Source organism: Idiotropiscis lumnitzeri, chromosome 5, assembly GCF_059441095.1.
Source record: "Idiotropiscis lumnitzeri isolate Australia: NSW breed Sydney's pygmy pipehorse chromosome 5, RoL_Ilum_1.0, whole genome shotgun sequence".
Lineage (NCBI taxonomy): Eukaryota > Metazoa > Chordata > Actinopteri > Syngnathiformes > Syngnathidae > Idiotropiscis > Idiotropiscis lumnitzeri.
In genome coordinates, this window is record NC_142395.1 from 13,735,713 (window position 1) to 13,752,755 (window position 17,043).

Here is a 17,043-nt window from a genome sequence, read left to right on the forward strand (position 1 = left end):
CTGTGGATGTGTGACATAACGATGTGGAAATGTCACAGTGATTTGGTGGACAATAGAATTAAGAAACGAACGGAACAAGAGCATTCAGGATAATGAGAGGCAACAGGTTGACGACAGAATGTGCCCGAGGACTTGCATGTTCAAGGGGTGGCCATCTTGACATTCTATCAACGCCGACACGTGCATGCGTGCATGTTCGCACGCGGCACAATGAGGAAATAATCTCCAGTAATTGGATTTTCCTTCATGTTGCAAACAACACATTATGTACTGTAATAAATAGCTTTTTGCCCCGGGCTACTATGATTGACGGGCCAGTGCAGTGGTGGAGCTGAGACCTATTGGGGGCCACACACACACAAACACACACCATTTGGACTCGTGCACCCACCCTCTTTAATGCAAAGTAGTCCATGTTGAGAAAGAGAAGCACAACAAGTCATTAATGATGAACTTTTAATGGCTCATCCGACAGCTTTAAGGCTCACTTTTTAACACGGCGCTGATGACTTGCATTAAATCAATAAGTGGCTGTCAGTCCAGCCACCTATGACGCTACTGTAAGTCTGGTCGTCCGTGTATTCAAGTCCGTCCGTATGTTTATATATTCATATCGATCTATCGTTCTGTTTGTGCTTCAATTAATTTTCCTACATCGATCCCTCCAATTGTTTATTTTGTTCTTGTTATGCATCTCTGTCTGTCCATCCGTCTATCAGTGTGCCTGTCTCTTCTTCTAGCAATTTGTCTGGCATCACCAGCTTGATTCAAATATCTCAATTAAATCTGCTCAAATTTTCCATGTTCTACATACGTTATTAACAGAGGTGGGCATTTTACAAAATTTTGCCGGTCCGTCATCCTCCAGGGGCCTGTGTACCCGTCCGCAAACTAATCTGTAATTGTCAGGTTATTAGTCTGTCAGAAGTCCGCCAGGCCGGCAATCAAATGGGCACCCATCAATGACGGACTGAAAAGCTCCATCTGTACTTAATGACGATTACTCGGACAAATAAAAATCCACAGTGCTTGCCTCAGTCATTTTTTGTTGTTGTTTTTTGTTTCCCATCATCCTTTAGTGACAGACCAGTCTATCAGTCTGACAGAATGCCCACCTCTGGTTATTAATGATGAATAAAGATAGTCGTCTTCGTGAGGACTCTGATATTGTTACGAGTTTGACAACAACGTAGGAACCATATCAATATGCAACGCTGTATTTCTATAGATCTCTGCAACATTTTAAACCGATCACTTCTTCAACATTCCAAGAAAATCCCAATTTTACCCGCCACTAAAACTGACTAAGTGATTTTGGTGAATATTTTTCAAGCATGCCCTCAAGTTACTGTGCCTGCGGACACCATGTTGGTGACCCATCACCAAAGTTCATTTTCATCCATCCAAACATTTATCAATGTGCCTGTCTGTCCATATATCAGTCCAATTTTGCATTCATCTATAAGTCTGCTCGTCTGTCAGTCGTTCAATTTCTGGTTATTCATCAAACTATCCAACAATGTATTTTTCTGCCTACCTGTAAAAGAATCAAAAATCACACACACATTCTTAAATCGTTTTTTAGTTCTCTGCTGGAAAATAAAAATCCACCATCTCTCTGCATCGAACCACCACGCACAGAACCCCATTTCAACTTTTATTGTACAAAGTTTTTACTTTTACTAGAAGGGGATTCTCGTATAAGAAAACAGCATCGTTGTAAAGCTGTCACTCTCCCTCAAGGAGCACGGCGGAACAAATCCTCTCCAGCATTTGAAGCCAACAAAAGCAGAGCCTGGTGTTCAACAGGAGGCACATGTCGCTGATTAAAGACATTTTAAGATATAACGGCCTGTGTAAAAGCAGCCTGTGAATCTTTCGGGATGTTCTCTCTTTCCACTGTTTGTTGACTATAACCCGCTGAGTGAACCACCATCTTTATGGGACATTCAAACTCATAAAATGAAACCCAAACTTTCCAAGAACGACCGGACTGTCTTGTACAGATGCAGAACATGTTTCAAGCCTCACTTTTGATTTTCCAAGTGCTTGGAAATGTGCTTTGAGATCACACACAATCAGCTTCACTCAGAAATAATCCTGTTTTATGCATAATTACTCCGCTTAGACTTGTAAGGCGAGGATAAACGAATCTATGCGCTTCTCACATCTAGCGCCTGTTTCTTTTTTGGAAATTTATCATAGGGCTGCCAAGATTAGTCAACTAGTCACAATGACGTCAGCGATCTAAATTGTCGACAATTAATTTGATAGTGGGCGAGTGTTTTATTTTATGCATTTATTCGTTTGCAGCTTTGCTTATCTGTCAAAACTACCTCGTCTGGTGATTGTCGCGCTGGCTGTACACCTTGTCTGTGACGCGCATGCGTCGCAGTGGTGATTGGGGTCAAAGAATACATTTATTTTTGTATTTATAGATGGTTTCATATCATTAGGGTGACACAGTATAGTGTCTAGTTTTCGATTTCATGTTAAAATGCTCTTAACGTTAACAGCCTAAAATTTTAAGACTACAGTATCACCTTCAATTTAATTTGCTATATCATTTATAATTATGTCAGAACGCTGCAAAGCTGTAAAGTTTAATCAAAGTTGAATGTACGATCATCTTAATTGTCTGTAAGCTAATAAAGGTTATATAAGAACACCTGCTTCATGGTGCAACATGCCGCGACTTAAATGTGATCTAGTCGACTAACCGTGACTACTGTTGGTGATTTGTCAACTAGCAAAATAATTTTTTGTGGTAGCTGTTGCCCAGTATTTTGTTGTTATGGATGTGTCTAATCGCACATGACACAAAAAGCAAGCATTGGGCTTGCCTTATTGGTGCACGGTCGGATGCTGAGTAGTTTAAAAGATTTGTGACACCACCATAACCATGTCATAGCTGTGCTTGGTCAACTCCATCCATTATCCAAGTCGCTTATCTTCAGGCAGTATGCAGAGTACACCCTGAACTTGTTGCCAGCCAATTGCAGGGCACACAGAGACCTACAACCATCCGCGCTCACACTCATACCTAGGGGCAATTTAGAGCGTTCAATCAAGCTGCCATGCAAGTTTTCAGAATGTGGGAGGAAACCGGAGCACCCGGAGAAAAAAACACATGCAGGCACGGGGAGAACATGCAAACTCCACACAGGAACCCCATAGCCCAGAATGGAACACCACACCTCTAAACTGGGAGGCGGACATGCTAACCAGTCGTCCACCGCACCGCCCTTGGTGAAATCAAATACATAATAATGCCCCCCTGTTCCATGCAATCACTCATCTACAGGTCATGCAGCTGTTGTAAACGCTATACCAAACCATCTTTGGACAAATCCAAAGTGGAAATGAGAATCTTTTAGGTATTCACCAAAGACTGAGAAAAAAAAAAAAAAACTTCCTTGTCCCATTGGAGAGCTCTCTCTGATAACTTGGACATTTGTTTTTCGCCCTCAAAAAAGATTCTCTGTTTCCTGTGAAAAAGTTCATGCGTGCAAATTTTCTGTATGTGGACTGCCAGTAAAAGTCACTGGGGGCATCTGGACACAATGTGGATTAGCTACGACCAGGAATGCTCAGTTAAGTATGCCAAAATGACAGTATTCTTTTAATTGCACAAAAAAAAAAAAGGCACCAAACGACATGTCCTAGATTTCCAAGAAATGAAAACATCTCATACTTTAAAATAAAATGACATCCTGGAATCAAAAGATACAGAGAGAGAGAGAGAGAGAGTGCGAGAGAGAGAGAGAGAGAGAGTGTGAGAGAGAGAGAGAAAGAGAGAGTTAAAAGACAAAGAGATGGATAAATACAGTTACATACAGACTGTTGAGTCTGGCAACTCCCGTGAGAATTGGCAAGAGATCAAGGCGATGACCAACATCCCACACAAGGATAGAAGGAAAATCTTCCTTGATCCTGCCTGGAAATAAGCCACTTGGAATGAGCAAAAAAAAAATAGATTCTTCCGCCACTTTGAGAGCGACTCATGCTGCCATCCCTCCACCTGCTGCATCTGTCCTAAACATTACACAGTCAGTTGTTGTTCACCTTTTTAGTTGCTTTAAATAGTACTTGGCAAAAATCTGCAAAAATATACTCAAGCACTTTGCAGAACAGTAAGCCCCTGTGCTCACTGACATTTTTAACTCCTCCCTTTAAAGTTAAAGCTGTGTGTAAATTGTCCATAATTGCATCAGTGCCAAAACTGCCAAGATCTACCGTGTCCAATGAATTCAACCAATAGCGCTGACATCACTGAAGCGCCTGAAGCATCTAGTTTAAAGTTACAATGTCTTCCAAACTCACAATGTTCTGGGCCGTCTGCAATTTGTCATCAAATCTCAATAGGTGGTGGATAATGCAATTCTGACATGGACCTTTTGCACAATCATGAGGAAACCAAAGACTCACTCTAAGATTACTGGTAGCTCATTTCTCTGTCTGATGTGACGATAACATTCATAGTTTACGTTTTACGTCTGTCATGATGAATTTATTCGCCAGAACATCACAAAACAGCTGGAAAAATAAATATGGAGATGCCTGCTATCGGAGGGGAAGGTAGATCATGAGCCAATTTCAGACTCCTTCTTAAAATGTTTAAAATACCCTTCCTTACAAGGGTCGCAGGTGTGCTGGAGCCTATCCCAAACGTTTTCGGGCGGCCTGAACTGGTTGCCAGGCAATCGCAGGGCACACGAAGACAAACAACTACCGGCGCTCACAATTACACCTAGGGACAATTTAGAGCGTCGAATCAACTTAGCACGCATGTTTTTGGGATGTGGGAGAAAACCGGAATACCCGAAGAAAACCCACGCAGGCACGGGGAGAACATGCAAACGCTACACCTCTTATCTGTGAATACTTTTACAAAAACAGACGGCATAGAGCATCGCACGTAATCAAACGCGCTCTGGCCTCTCACTTTTAACTTCTGCCATCTCTGCGTCACTCCAGCCCAAGAACAGATCCAAATTCTCTATTGTACCGCAAGCCATGAAAGCCTTACTCAGTTGAAATGAGATGGATGTCTGGCTGGCCTCGGCATCCCCAGGGGTGCATCATGCATCTGAATCATTGTTGTATTGCACTGGAGAGGGGGCTCTCTAATCTCGTTGCTCACTTGAGTACAATGACAATAAAGGCATTTCTGATTCTGATTCTGATTCTGATCATTGTGCGCCTGAAGTTCTTAATGTTAGGTCTGTCGGTGTGTGATGTATGAAGTATTTGTCATATCTGTCCTGCCATTAAGTGCCTTACGATTGTGCCACCAACTAACTGGCCAACGGGGACAATTCAATGATCGACTGCGGCTCCAACTGGAATGGTTTTCAAACAAGTGCATACAGTCCTTGCACAAATGTATTAGACCATTGTTGTGCCACCCAGACTGCCGAGGGCGATCATCCGAGTTCAACAGGAAATTATACAATTTAACCCAAATTTCTTAATTATTACGATGGGTGATTCTGGAAATACACTCTGATGCCCTGAAAACAGACTGAGAGTGTCTTTATGTGTGTGCGTGTGTTTGTGTGTGAGTGCGGAGAGGCAGAGCACGTTCCCCTCCCATTGATTTCCAAACGCAGCCAATGTTGTCAACCAATCAGCAGCCGGTGCTTGAACGGTTTTCATCACGAGTGTCAGAGCGTGTCCCCACCACGTCCGCAGTCAGAACGCCCAGAGCACACTCTGGCACTCCTTTTTTTCGTGGCACTCCAAATGACCGAACAGCACATTTCAAACAAACAGTCAGAGTGAAGCAGTGCGTGCTCATATCTGAACGCACCCTATATCCGTGCCAGTGGTGTATGGTGACAGTCTGAACAGCAATGAAATGCTCTAGCAGAAGGCAGAATAACTCTACATAGCCACCTGTTGCCATTCAGGCATCAGAAAAAAAAAAGTGAAGTACAGCTTTATGGTCAATTAGGCAAGCCCAAATTTCAGCAAGGGAATGCATTTGGGAGTAAACAAGGTTGTCATTATTTCAAGATTCATATTTTTCGTGGCATTTTGGTTTGATGGTGTACTGTGGAGATTTTCCATATGTAAAATGAGTGCTGTGGCTCAATAAAGGTTGCGAAACGTCGCGTTAGACCACCGACGTAAGGTTCATGCCGCAGTTGCCCTGCATCATCAACATCATCATGTGCCTGGAATTAATTTCCATTTTTAAAGTTTAGCAATATTTATGACTGTTATCCATGCATTTCCAATTTTAGTGTTTTACAAGAAACTTACATCCCTGAAGAGAAACATAGTTGTAAATCGTTGAAAACATAAGAGTCCACATTTAAGTACAGCTGACAAAACACGTTATTTCATGATTAATACTTCAGTTACTTCTGAATAGAAGTATCAGTTTTATCTCACTGAAACTGAAAGAGTGCGCATTAAAGTCAGATGGTCTCTACTCCATTTGATGACAGGTGCTGAATTTTGGACTCCACCGAACACGCAAACACATCATTCTAAACTTAATTCTTTACTTCCACGAATTATGGAAGACTGCGTACTCACCTCCTCCATTTTTGTAACACAGGTAAGGGAATCTCCAAACATTCGCCAAGTCGACCGCGAAGCCAATGACCGAGAGCAGAAAGTCAATTTTCTTGCCCCACAACTCCCGCTCCTCCTCGGAGTTGGACCCGGGCGGCCCGGAGAAGCGGCTGGGCGCGGGCACGATGGACGAGCTGGTGTATTGCACGCCGTTCTGGTCCTTGACCAACAAGAGCTCGACTTCCTTTTTTTCCACGTTGCATTGTTTGAGCGGGGCCACCGACGAGAGCTTGTTCTCGGGCACAACCTGGATGTTCATCTTTGGAGGCGTGCGCTCTCAAGGTCCACTCGGCGCGGTGTGCGGGCGGTGTGCGAGCGGGCGGGTGCTCTCCACGGGAAAAAGAGCCGGCGACACCTTCGCGTACATGGGCTGCGAAGGGCAAAGGAGGTGGGGTAAGGTTAGGTGATCGTGCGTAAAAGTCGCGCCATTACGCACGGAGAAAAGTAGACTTTGCGAGTGTTGCAATGCAATTACAATTAACAAATGCATACTTTTACAAGACACAAATGAATCAAGGCTCGATAAAGAAGTGGTAAGCGCAGCAAACAAGATACTTAATTAAGAAAATCATCCAGAAAATGTAAAGAAAACAAGCCTCACGGCTTGTTTGAAAGAATATAAAATATAAGGTTGGCGTAAAAGCACATACTTGGTAACTTAAGTACACGTCTCCATGACCCGGTGCGGCTCTGCTCTGGATGCGTCTGAAGGGAGCTGGCCCATCCTGAAGAAACTTTTAAGACTCGCCTTCATCCAACCAGAGGCGCTTAAAAAAAGGGTGTTTTTTTTAACCGGGTTTCCCATCCACGTGATCGATGTACCATAATTGGCCACTTTGTCTCCCCTTTCGAGTGGGTGTGCTTTTTCTTGTATTTATTTATTTTCTTGTTTTACATGCGGAGCTCAAGTTCTCATAAATGCTTCCTGTGCTTTCGGTCAGATGTCTACATTTATTTAGGAGAATTAAAGACCGATGTAACGAAGTCCTTCCCAACTACTTCACCATCACCCGTTGTTGGTACGACTCCTTTCACAAGCTCACACTCGTAACAAGTCAAAAAGAAGCTAAAAAGCATCAGTTTGAATAATTTCAATATTTGTATTTTAATTATTTATCGTGCATGTTTCATTCCCCTAGAGCAGGTGTGGGCAAACTACGGGCCGGGGGCCACATGCGGCCCGTTAAACGTTTTAATCCGGCCCGCCGAACTTGAAAAAAATTAAATGAATAAACCTTGTTAACATTTTATTTTCTAAATACTGTGGTTTTCCAAAGATATTGTTGTCATGCTTTTGTTCACTTTCATTTAAAATTAAATGTATATTTTTTTCTCGGATGAGGGGAGGTTACCAAAACACTCCATCCATCTGCTCCTGGTCCGGCCCCTCTGTCAAATTTTAGAACCCATTGTGGCCCGCCAATTAAAAAGTTTGCCCACCCCTGCCCTAGAGCATAATCAAGTCCCCCAGTGTCAACAGGGGAGACAAATGTGGGCAAAGCCCACCAATTTTTTTCAGCACATGTTCATTTATCAGTAATAAGTAAATATTTGCACACCAAGGCGAAAAATCTCACATTTTCTTTTCCAAATGTTTGAAGTTATGCACGACCCACCCCATCAACATCCAGCATTTGGCGTAGCCCCTCTTCGTTGTGCACATGCGTTTTAGATGAGTTAAAAAAATATTTTATAGAGAAATATTCACACTTAATCGTTTGTATTTGTGTTGTGAAGGGAGGGTTGCACGCACAAAAGTTTGGAAATCTCTGATCTAACCACTTTTGCACATAATTAATCATCACTAAGTTAGCAAATGTTCCCAAAGACCTAAACACTTTAAGTATCTAAGTTTTTATTTGGCACACCATGTTCAAGAGCCGACATGTAACAAGGTCTTCAACGAACTATTACTTAAATAATCAATGACTCTGTCAGTTATCTGGGAAATTGATCAATCAGAAAAATAATGATTTAATCATTTCCATCCCTTTATTCAAAAACAGGCCATTATTTCAAGATGGCAGGGCAGAAAAGGCGTAAACAAATTAATTATATGCGATTATTGGTTTGGTCCATAACGTCAGAACATCGGCCAAAATGTCAATCATTGTATTTCAAAGTAAAAGCAGATGCTTGCAATTGTTTCATTTGGATGCAACACAAAGATAACCAGTCGGCTCTCATGGAGGACTAGTGAAATCTGAGACTATTTACTGTTGAGAGGCTAAAATCCTGCAGATTTGTACAAATACATATTAGATCTCAATTATGGGATTATCAAAAACGATTATCAATTATTTTGATAATCAATCAGTAGTTTATGAATCATTGCACATTTACTTGTTACTAAGTTCAATATCCACGGATCTGGTTGGTCCGAAACACAACAGACTTGATGATGGAAAAAAAAAAATGTATCATTTTGTATTAAATGTGAAAAGTAGTGAGGGATGAAGACACAAATATCCAGCTTTTGCAAAAGATTCAATTGTGTAGTCATTTGAGTTTTGAGTTTGGTTAGGCATTTTGCAGTATACACCCAAAAAAAAAAAAAAAAAAAAAAAAAAAAACTTTAAATTTTTGCATGCGACTGAACTTGCAATAATAATGTTTACATTATGGACTTGATCTGTTTCTTCTCTGCACAAAAGTGATCAAATTAGGCTTTTTCTAAGAACCAGTAAAAGCATTGTGTTCCACACGTAATTCAATTGCACATCAGCTTTTGCCAGGGGGAATGATTTCTATTAGATATGGTTGATCAGTTCATCCCATTAAAGTCAATGACTGTCCTCTTTGCTCTTCGGGGGTTTGTTTTATAAAAGCCTAATAGGCTCGGTTGTTGTGTTGTGTAGAGATTGATTAACTGCAGTGAAGGGAGCAGGTAACAAGAAAAGATTATATTACTGATGTTGTTTTGGTTTTGTTTTTTTATCCTGAATTTACTTCTGCTTTTTTTGGTATCTTGTGCATTTGCCTTATCAGGAACGCAGTGCAACCCCGACTAGCACAGCTGCACACTGCGCAGACTGAACCCGTAACATTTGCTGTTGGACTAACATTTCAATCCTTCCTTACCTTGATCGCACTCCCCTCTCTGTCCCACTGTTAATGTTTCGCCGCTCTGGTCGTTGACCTTCAGGATGAGACGGTAATGAAACAAGACGTAGCCTCTCAGCAGTCACACCATGAACCTCTGGAGCATCCAGCTGCAGTCACAACCTTCTGCCTTTTTACCTTATTGACCCACGTGTGGGAGTTTTATCCTGACTTGCACGCAGAAGATGATTTGGGAGTGTCTGTGGGATGTTGCAGCTCGCCTCCAAACAGGAGCTTTGAAGAGGGAGCACATAACTCTTGAAATCTTTTAAATGGCCTGCGCACCAGCGTACCTCTCTGAGCTCCTCCAACTCTTTGCTCTGTGCCTCAGGTCTGCAAACCAGACGCTAGTGGAGGTGGGCGAGGACTAAGCGGAGCCTCAGAAATGATCAGGCCTTTTCTGTTGCTGGTCCTTCTCTCTAGAAAGACCTTCCATTAGCTGCTAGGCAAGCCTCCTTGATGTAAATTATTTTGTTACATCTGAAGCTGTTGTCAAATGCACCATACAGACAAATTTGTCTGTATTCTATACGTGCAGAAGAACAATAGTAAGGTCATGGGACACTATCAGGTTTGTTTGCAGGGCAACGTCCAAAAGGCTCAATTGCTAATGTCCCATTTGAGATTGTGTTTGATTTTGAAAGGCAGAACCACAAAACAACAACATCACTATCTTTGTGGGCAAGTAATTGTTTCCCAGTGACTTCAAAGGTAATCGAATAAAATCATCTGGAGCCAGATATATTTTTTAAGTGGCTGTATAGTTGAGTTTACTTAAAAAAAATTCTGGATCCAGATGATTTTATTCCTTGCAAACACTTGGTGAAATAAAATTTAGTAAAATCAGCAAAACCTTTTGTCAACTCAGAACTCTTGACTCAAAATTTCCACCGTATCATTTTATGCTTTTGTGGATATCTGTGAAGATCACCTCCAGATCTTGGTCAGGGTAGTCCACTATAGTTCATTTAAAGGCAAATAAAATACTTTGCGCTAGTTGAAGATGAGAATCAGGATAAAGCTGTAGATACAGGAATGTAATTTCCCCCCGTGCATCACGCTGACCTTAATGAAAGGGTCCAACCCTCTGGAGTCACAATGGCAACACATTCCATGTGCCTGATAACCAGCTAATTAACTTTTGATATCAGGTTGGCTTTGGGCAAGATCTTGGGGCTGCTGAGGTCATCCTAGTTATATATGGTCACGATAGCATTAAAATAATCTAATATAAGACGACATTATACCATTAATAGCTCCAATGCAATACAGCAACAAGAAATAATTACGCTTCAAGTGATTACGGTGAACAGCAGCAAATATGAAGCGTTTAGGGTTGCTAATGCGAGAAAGCCCCTCAAAATGCTTTAGCCTCATTCTAATAATAAGGCCCATGGATTTTGCAGTTTTTTCACAACACCATCCAAGGCTGATTGTGTTGAAAACCTACAATTCCAGTTAAGATGCTCCCGCTATAGTATCTGCCAACGTGTAAGTGCCTTAGTAATGTTCAGCCTTATTCCATATGTTGCGTGATGTGAAAATAAAATCATTCATGTGCTTTGGAGAGACCGAGGACCATGGCGTGTCATCTGCCAGCGTAATTAAATGCCGTGCATTAACGACACATCAGAACGCATAGCTGAAGCGCACAATACCAGGGTGAACCCGAGATGGTTTGTTTGAATGGCAGGTTGTAATTAGGGGGAGGTACCAAAAAAGGGTGGCTTGGCAGCAGGCGGTTTGGTGTACTTGTGCTGAAAGAGTGAGGAAAACTCAAGCAAGGTTGGACCGTCATTCAAAATTGGATCTGCATACAAATAAGGTTTTTATTATGGGGGAAAAATGTGGGATATCAGTTCTGCAATTTGTTATGTTCAATATGGTCTGGAAATTTGTAGCGAATATCTTCCACTAGTTTACTTTGACTTCTAATCTGTCAAAACAATCATGCCTCTGAGGCCAACCATAAATTTGACGTTACCCCCCGTGATAATCAATTTGACACCCATGAAACCACATTTGCGCCAAGTGGTGAACTTCAGTTTGGTTCACCACGGCGCAATTCGGATGACCCAGTAATTCCAAACTAGCAGAAAGGCGGGCTTGCAATAGGAGCAGACAAGCTCCAAGTTTCCAAAGAATCAAATAAAGCAATGATAGATGCTGATGTAATCCATAAATCGGCCACTAAATTCCTCTTAAAATCATTATCTGCAGGATTTAGTTTTCTTCAGACAGAAGCATGTTAAGATGTGTGAATAGTACCGAAAAAGTGTTATGGTATGGATTGGATACTTTAGAAGGCTTTACTCCAAAGCTCCTAGTTTAAGTGAGATACCATGAAACCGACATTCTGGGGCTTACTTACTACCAATATCTACGTATTGTTATAAAAGTATGTATGCATGTATGTAAAGTGAGTATGCATCGCATTGTACTTGTTACATATGAATCTGAATTAGAGCCAAAGAAAATTAATTAAAACATTATTGAGATGCCATACACTACGAAGGCCCACATCTTCTGATTTGTTTGGGGCGGGGGGACCTAACCTCCATTATTCGCGAAAGCCAACCCCGTGTCTAATATTAAATATTGTTTCTGCGCCATCTTGCGAAATATTGGTGTTAAACTGAACGGAGGAGCTCAATTTAGCCTCACTGTCGTATGGTGTTCCACAGAGTTCAGTTCTGGGGGATCTGCTGTTTTCGTTGCATCTGTTGCCTTTGGGTTCCGTCTTAAATAAACATGGTGTGTCTTTCCGCTGCTATGCGGGTGTCAGATCTATGCCCCGCTGAGCAAAAAAGAAGCAAAGGCTTCTGTTGTCCTGTTTGGAGGAAATCAAGACCTGGAGGGCACTCAAACTCTTGACTTTAAATGAAAAGAAAACAGAAGTCATGGTGTTTGGTCTCAGTGGCTATTGTATTTCACTTCCTGCTGACTCGGGCCCCCTGGCACCTCGACTAAAGCCAACAGTCTCAAACTTGGGTCTTAAACCGCATAGTGATTTTTGGCAGCTGGCTAAGGTAAAGTAGCACCTTTCTCAATAGCACTTTTAAACAGTAATACCTTCGTCACATCTTGGCTGGATTACTGTAATGCACTTTATTATGGAGTCAGCCAATCCTCCATCAAGCATCTCCAGTTGGTCCAAAATGCTGCTGCTCGCCTCTTGACTGGTACTCGTAAGAGGAAGCACAAACTTCCTACTCTGGCGCAGCTTCACAGGCTCTCTGTACATTTTGGAATCCTTGTTAAGATTGTAATGCTGGTTTTCAAATTTTAAATTGCAACTTGCAGCTGCATTTAAAAAGCCCCTCCTGGGCTTTCCAGAGAAAATCCGAGCAATAATAAATGCCATTGCTGCTTTTAAAGCGAGCAAGAGCCTAATAGGCAACCGAAGCCTCACCTGCGCAACAACGGACTTAGATGGATATTGGTGCTTTTAATAGCATAATGATTCCAGCTGATCAAACTGTTGCATGTCTGCATCCTTATTTTCTTAAATACAAGATGCTGCACTTTCCTAAATGGAAAGGAAAACCTATAAATATTTTTAGATTTTACTGCATTTATATTTTTTATTTGATATTATATAATTTATTGGAGCATTTACTGCTAAAGGTCTTTGGTTATTTGTGAATGAGTTTGTGTTCCTGTTACACAACAATGTTTTATGTAATCCTGTCACCATTAAAAGCAATGAAAACCAAACCGAGATTTATTCTCATTATTTATTTTTTAACCACTGTTTCATCCTGACAATTAATGGTATTTAAGTATACACATTACGCAATGCTTGGCACTGATTGGTCAGTCAGTAGCCGCCCTCCGTCCAAAGAACACCATCTGTTAGCCAACCAATCACAACAATTGTGTACTACCCAGAGCACAGGGGCAAGAAAATAAACCTGTTTTGCAGATAGCCGCGTCACACCACTGACGTTTCATGCGGACCTGCCCTGGCCGGGACCTTCTCTGTTTGGACAAGCCATCACACAGGAAACGGGGAACAATCACTTCGCTGAGAGAATAATGTAGGGGGAGAATCAACAAGGTGTCATATGGCGAGATAAGGAAGTGTAACAATAAGGTCTGGAGGAACTCCCTGATGAGCCCAACCAGACAGTTTGCCAGAGAGCAAGCCCTTAGGAGTCAGGGGGATTTTCAAGAGGCCTGTGTTCCAAATCAGACGCAACAAATTTAAATAATAATAAAACTCGGCATACTAACATCTGGCTTTTGTCTCCGGGGACAAAGAAAATATTCAAAATGGCATTAATTCCAGGGAGAGACGATCCCTGCAAATCGTGAAGATTTATTGACAAAGGGGACATGTCACCAGAGTTGACACAATGCTGAAATTCATACAAACAGAGTATACCCAATACCCAACTGCTGTATTTGTCCGTCATCTATATGCACATCAACGTAAGCTAATGAGTTGCTAGCCCTGATCATAACCGGCTAAGTGGTCACTCTGTTGAGCAAAAGTTACCTAAAAAAAAAAAAAAGAAAACTTCTACACTTGCTTGCGATTTACAGACTATGTACAGCAAAATTATGACAATCAATCATGTTAACAAGCTGCTAATCCCTGAAGTGACATGCTATCATTATTATGTAAAATTTATCCTGAAGAAAGACATTTGAATTATGACTCCATGCGACATATAGCAAAATAAGCTAATGTGTCAGCCTGCTAGATTAGCTACCAGTGGGCTAACAACCCGCTAGCCAGAGGTGACTCCAAAATATAACCACTGTATTTGCCTGTTGTCTCTTGGCCACAACCGGCAAAGTAAGCTTGCGCTAACAAGCGGCTATACCATGAGCGTGAAATGTCAACAGAAGATATCGATGCGTTTTCTTTTTAAAATAACTACAAAAAAAATTTCGTTAGTGTCTTCTGGCTTCACCGGAAAACAAGCTAATGTAGCATGCCAACAACCTTCAATTTACTGGTCTTGAGCTGCTAAAAGAATTCATATTCTGTACAACTTAAACAAAAAAAATTTAAAAACAACATTTTGAAAATACATTACAATAGACTGAAATAACAAACAGAACATGATATGTGGATATAAAATGAGGTGATCAATCAGTTGAAGCAGCCTGTTGACAAAGAGGCTGGTAGCTCATCAAATCAAATCATCAACAGCTACTGTCACAATTACGCGAATGGTCCTCAATTTAAGTCTGTACCGATAATGAGACGTTTTGAGTTTACGAACAAATATTAACTACTTCAGACAGAAGATGACGTTGTCACATGGCTTAAAGCACAGGTGTCACACTCCAGTCCTTGACGCCTACTTTCCTCCATGTTTTCCATCTCTCGCGGCTGCAACACACAGGATTCAAATGAGCAGGATACTTATCAGACTTCAGAGCTTGCTGATAAACTGATCATTTGAATCAGATGTGTTGCAGCCGGCAGAGATTTAAAGCATGCAGGATAGGGGCCCTCCAGGATTGGAGTTTGACACCTATGGGTTAAAGGACCAGTTGCCTCTGTACTTACTGTTTATATATATATATATATATATATATATATATATATATATATATATATATTATATATATATAATATAATATAATATAATATAATATATATATATATATATATATACGGCCATCCTGTGTGGAGTTTGCATGTTCTCCCCGTGCCTGCGTGGGTTTCCTCCGGGTACTCCGGTTTCCTCCCACATTCCAAAAACATGCATGGCAGGCCGATTGAACACTCTAAATTACCCCGAGGTATGAGTGTGAGCGTGGATGGTTGTTCGTCTCTGTGTGCCCTGCAATTGGCTGGCAACCAGTTCAGGGTGTCCCCCGCCTACTGCCCGAAGATAGCTGGGATAGGCTCCAGCACCCCCCGCGACCCTAGTGAGGAGAAGCGGTACAGAAGATGGATGGATGGATGTATATATATGACTTAATGTAGATCCCCAGATGGTTTACATTAAAAACATCAATCCAATGATGAGAATGAAAGATATGCTCAGTTAATGCACAGCAATTTTAGGGATTTATTCCGATTTTTTTGTATATACAAATGTGTGTGTGGGTGCATGTGCATGTTTTACACTGCATCCTGGTGTCAAAAACAGGAACGATCCATGCCAGGAACAGAAAGCATAAATAATAACAGTTTGTTCCTCTTGTGCAACATTTCCTAGAAAATACCCACCCTGGTGGAATGCAATATTTTCAGGATGACACCCTGATTTAGAATCATAATAGAGTTCTACTTCCAAAAAGGAAAATTAGCAAGTATAGCAAGCAAAAATAATGTTAAGTGAATGAAATTCTTTCTGTCGCTATTATAAAACATCTAATAGCTCCACAGGTGATGTTTTTAATAATTTAACAATGTAAACACTTTTTTTTTTATATATAAAGTCAACCACTGTAAAATACAACTAACATACGATCACTTAAAGCCTGAAAACACCTTAAAGACAAGAATATGAGTGATACTGTCACCTCGGTCCATCCATTTACACACAGATTGGCTCTAAAAGAAGGCACTGTAAAGTTGTTGAAAAAAAAAAAATGTTCCAGCCAGCTTTAGTCATGTAAACCTGTCAATTAACGCATCAGTTTAGTTTAAAAATATATAGTTAAAATGTTTCACGAAAGCAGTCGTAGGCATTAGCTACACGTATTTTCCATGAATGTTTTCTATTTTTTTATTTCACGCTGTATTCGTAAAGTTAGAGGTCAAGTCAAGTTGAAAATTGCATTACAATAATGTGCCCCGACCGTCATCGCTAGCCTCATTTTCAGTCGATGGCGATTGGCTGAAAATGGCAAAACGGCCGCTCCCAGAGATGATAAAACACGGGTGGATTTCATATTCATACAATAATGCAATATTAATCAGAATACCGTTTTTTACACTAGTGTGACTCGCAGCCCTTAACTGGAATCCCAACACCCCAAAAACTTGAGAATTATGTCAATTCCCTCTCATGTATGTCTTTTTTGAACAAGCTATAAAGGTGTCTAACCATAAAAAGATGAAATGAAACATTTCTTACCTCCTACCATTCAATACGACACGCGATTATCATTAGCATCCCTCACTTTAGCTAACTAACTTGAATCGCCGCACACTGTTCGTGTTAGGTAGGCATCACCTGACATTTTTTTCAAGCAAAGAAATGTTTCAGGTGGTCAGAGTGACCATCTGTATCCTCTGAATAGGAACCAGCAAAGCGAGCTGATGTGTCACGCACGTGTCTAAATATTAAACTTAAGGCGCGACTGACAAGCTAACTGACTGATTAACATTGCAGCTGCTAGAAGGACACAGAGAGGGAGGGGGAAAGAGAGGGTTTATACTCT

The 17,043-nt window shown here is 41.1% G+C and overlaps 1 protein-coding gene across 3 annotated transcripts in view; it reads right to left on the minus strand.

Annotated features, from left to right (window-relative positions):
• The window catches only part of slc6a2 (solute carrier family 6 member 2), a 45,547-nt gene that overhangs the window by 28,291 nt on the left and 213 nt on the right, over nt 1-17,043 (minus strand). Inside the window, exons 1-5 of one of the 3 annotated variants that reach the window (XM_088296031.1) lie at nt 16,737-16,793; nt 9,826-9,921; nt 9,667-9,724; nt 7,236-7,352; nt 6,547-6,955 (exon numbers count right to left, since the gene is read on the minus strand). In XM_088296031.1, the coding sequence (XP_088152157.1) occupies nt 6,547-6,844 (298 nt within the window). In that variant the 5' untranslated portion in view covers nt 6,845-6,955; nt 7,236-7,352; nt 9,667-9,724; nt 9,826-9,921; nt 16,737-16,793. Of the gene's footprint in view, nt 1-6,546; nt 6,956-7,235; nt 7,353-9,666; nt 9,725-9,825; nt 9,922-16,736; nt 16,794-17,043 lie in introns of those variants that run through there. The other 2 variants (XM_088296030.1, XM_088296032.1) reach the window with 2 other exon arrangements.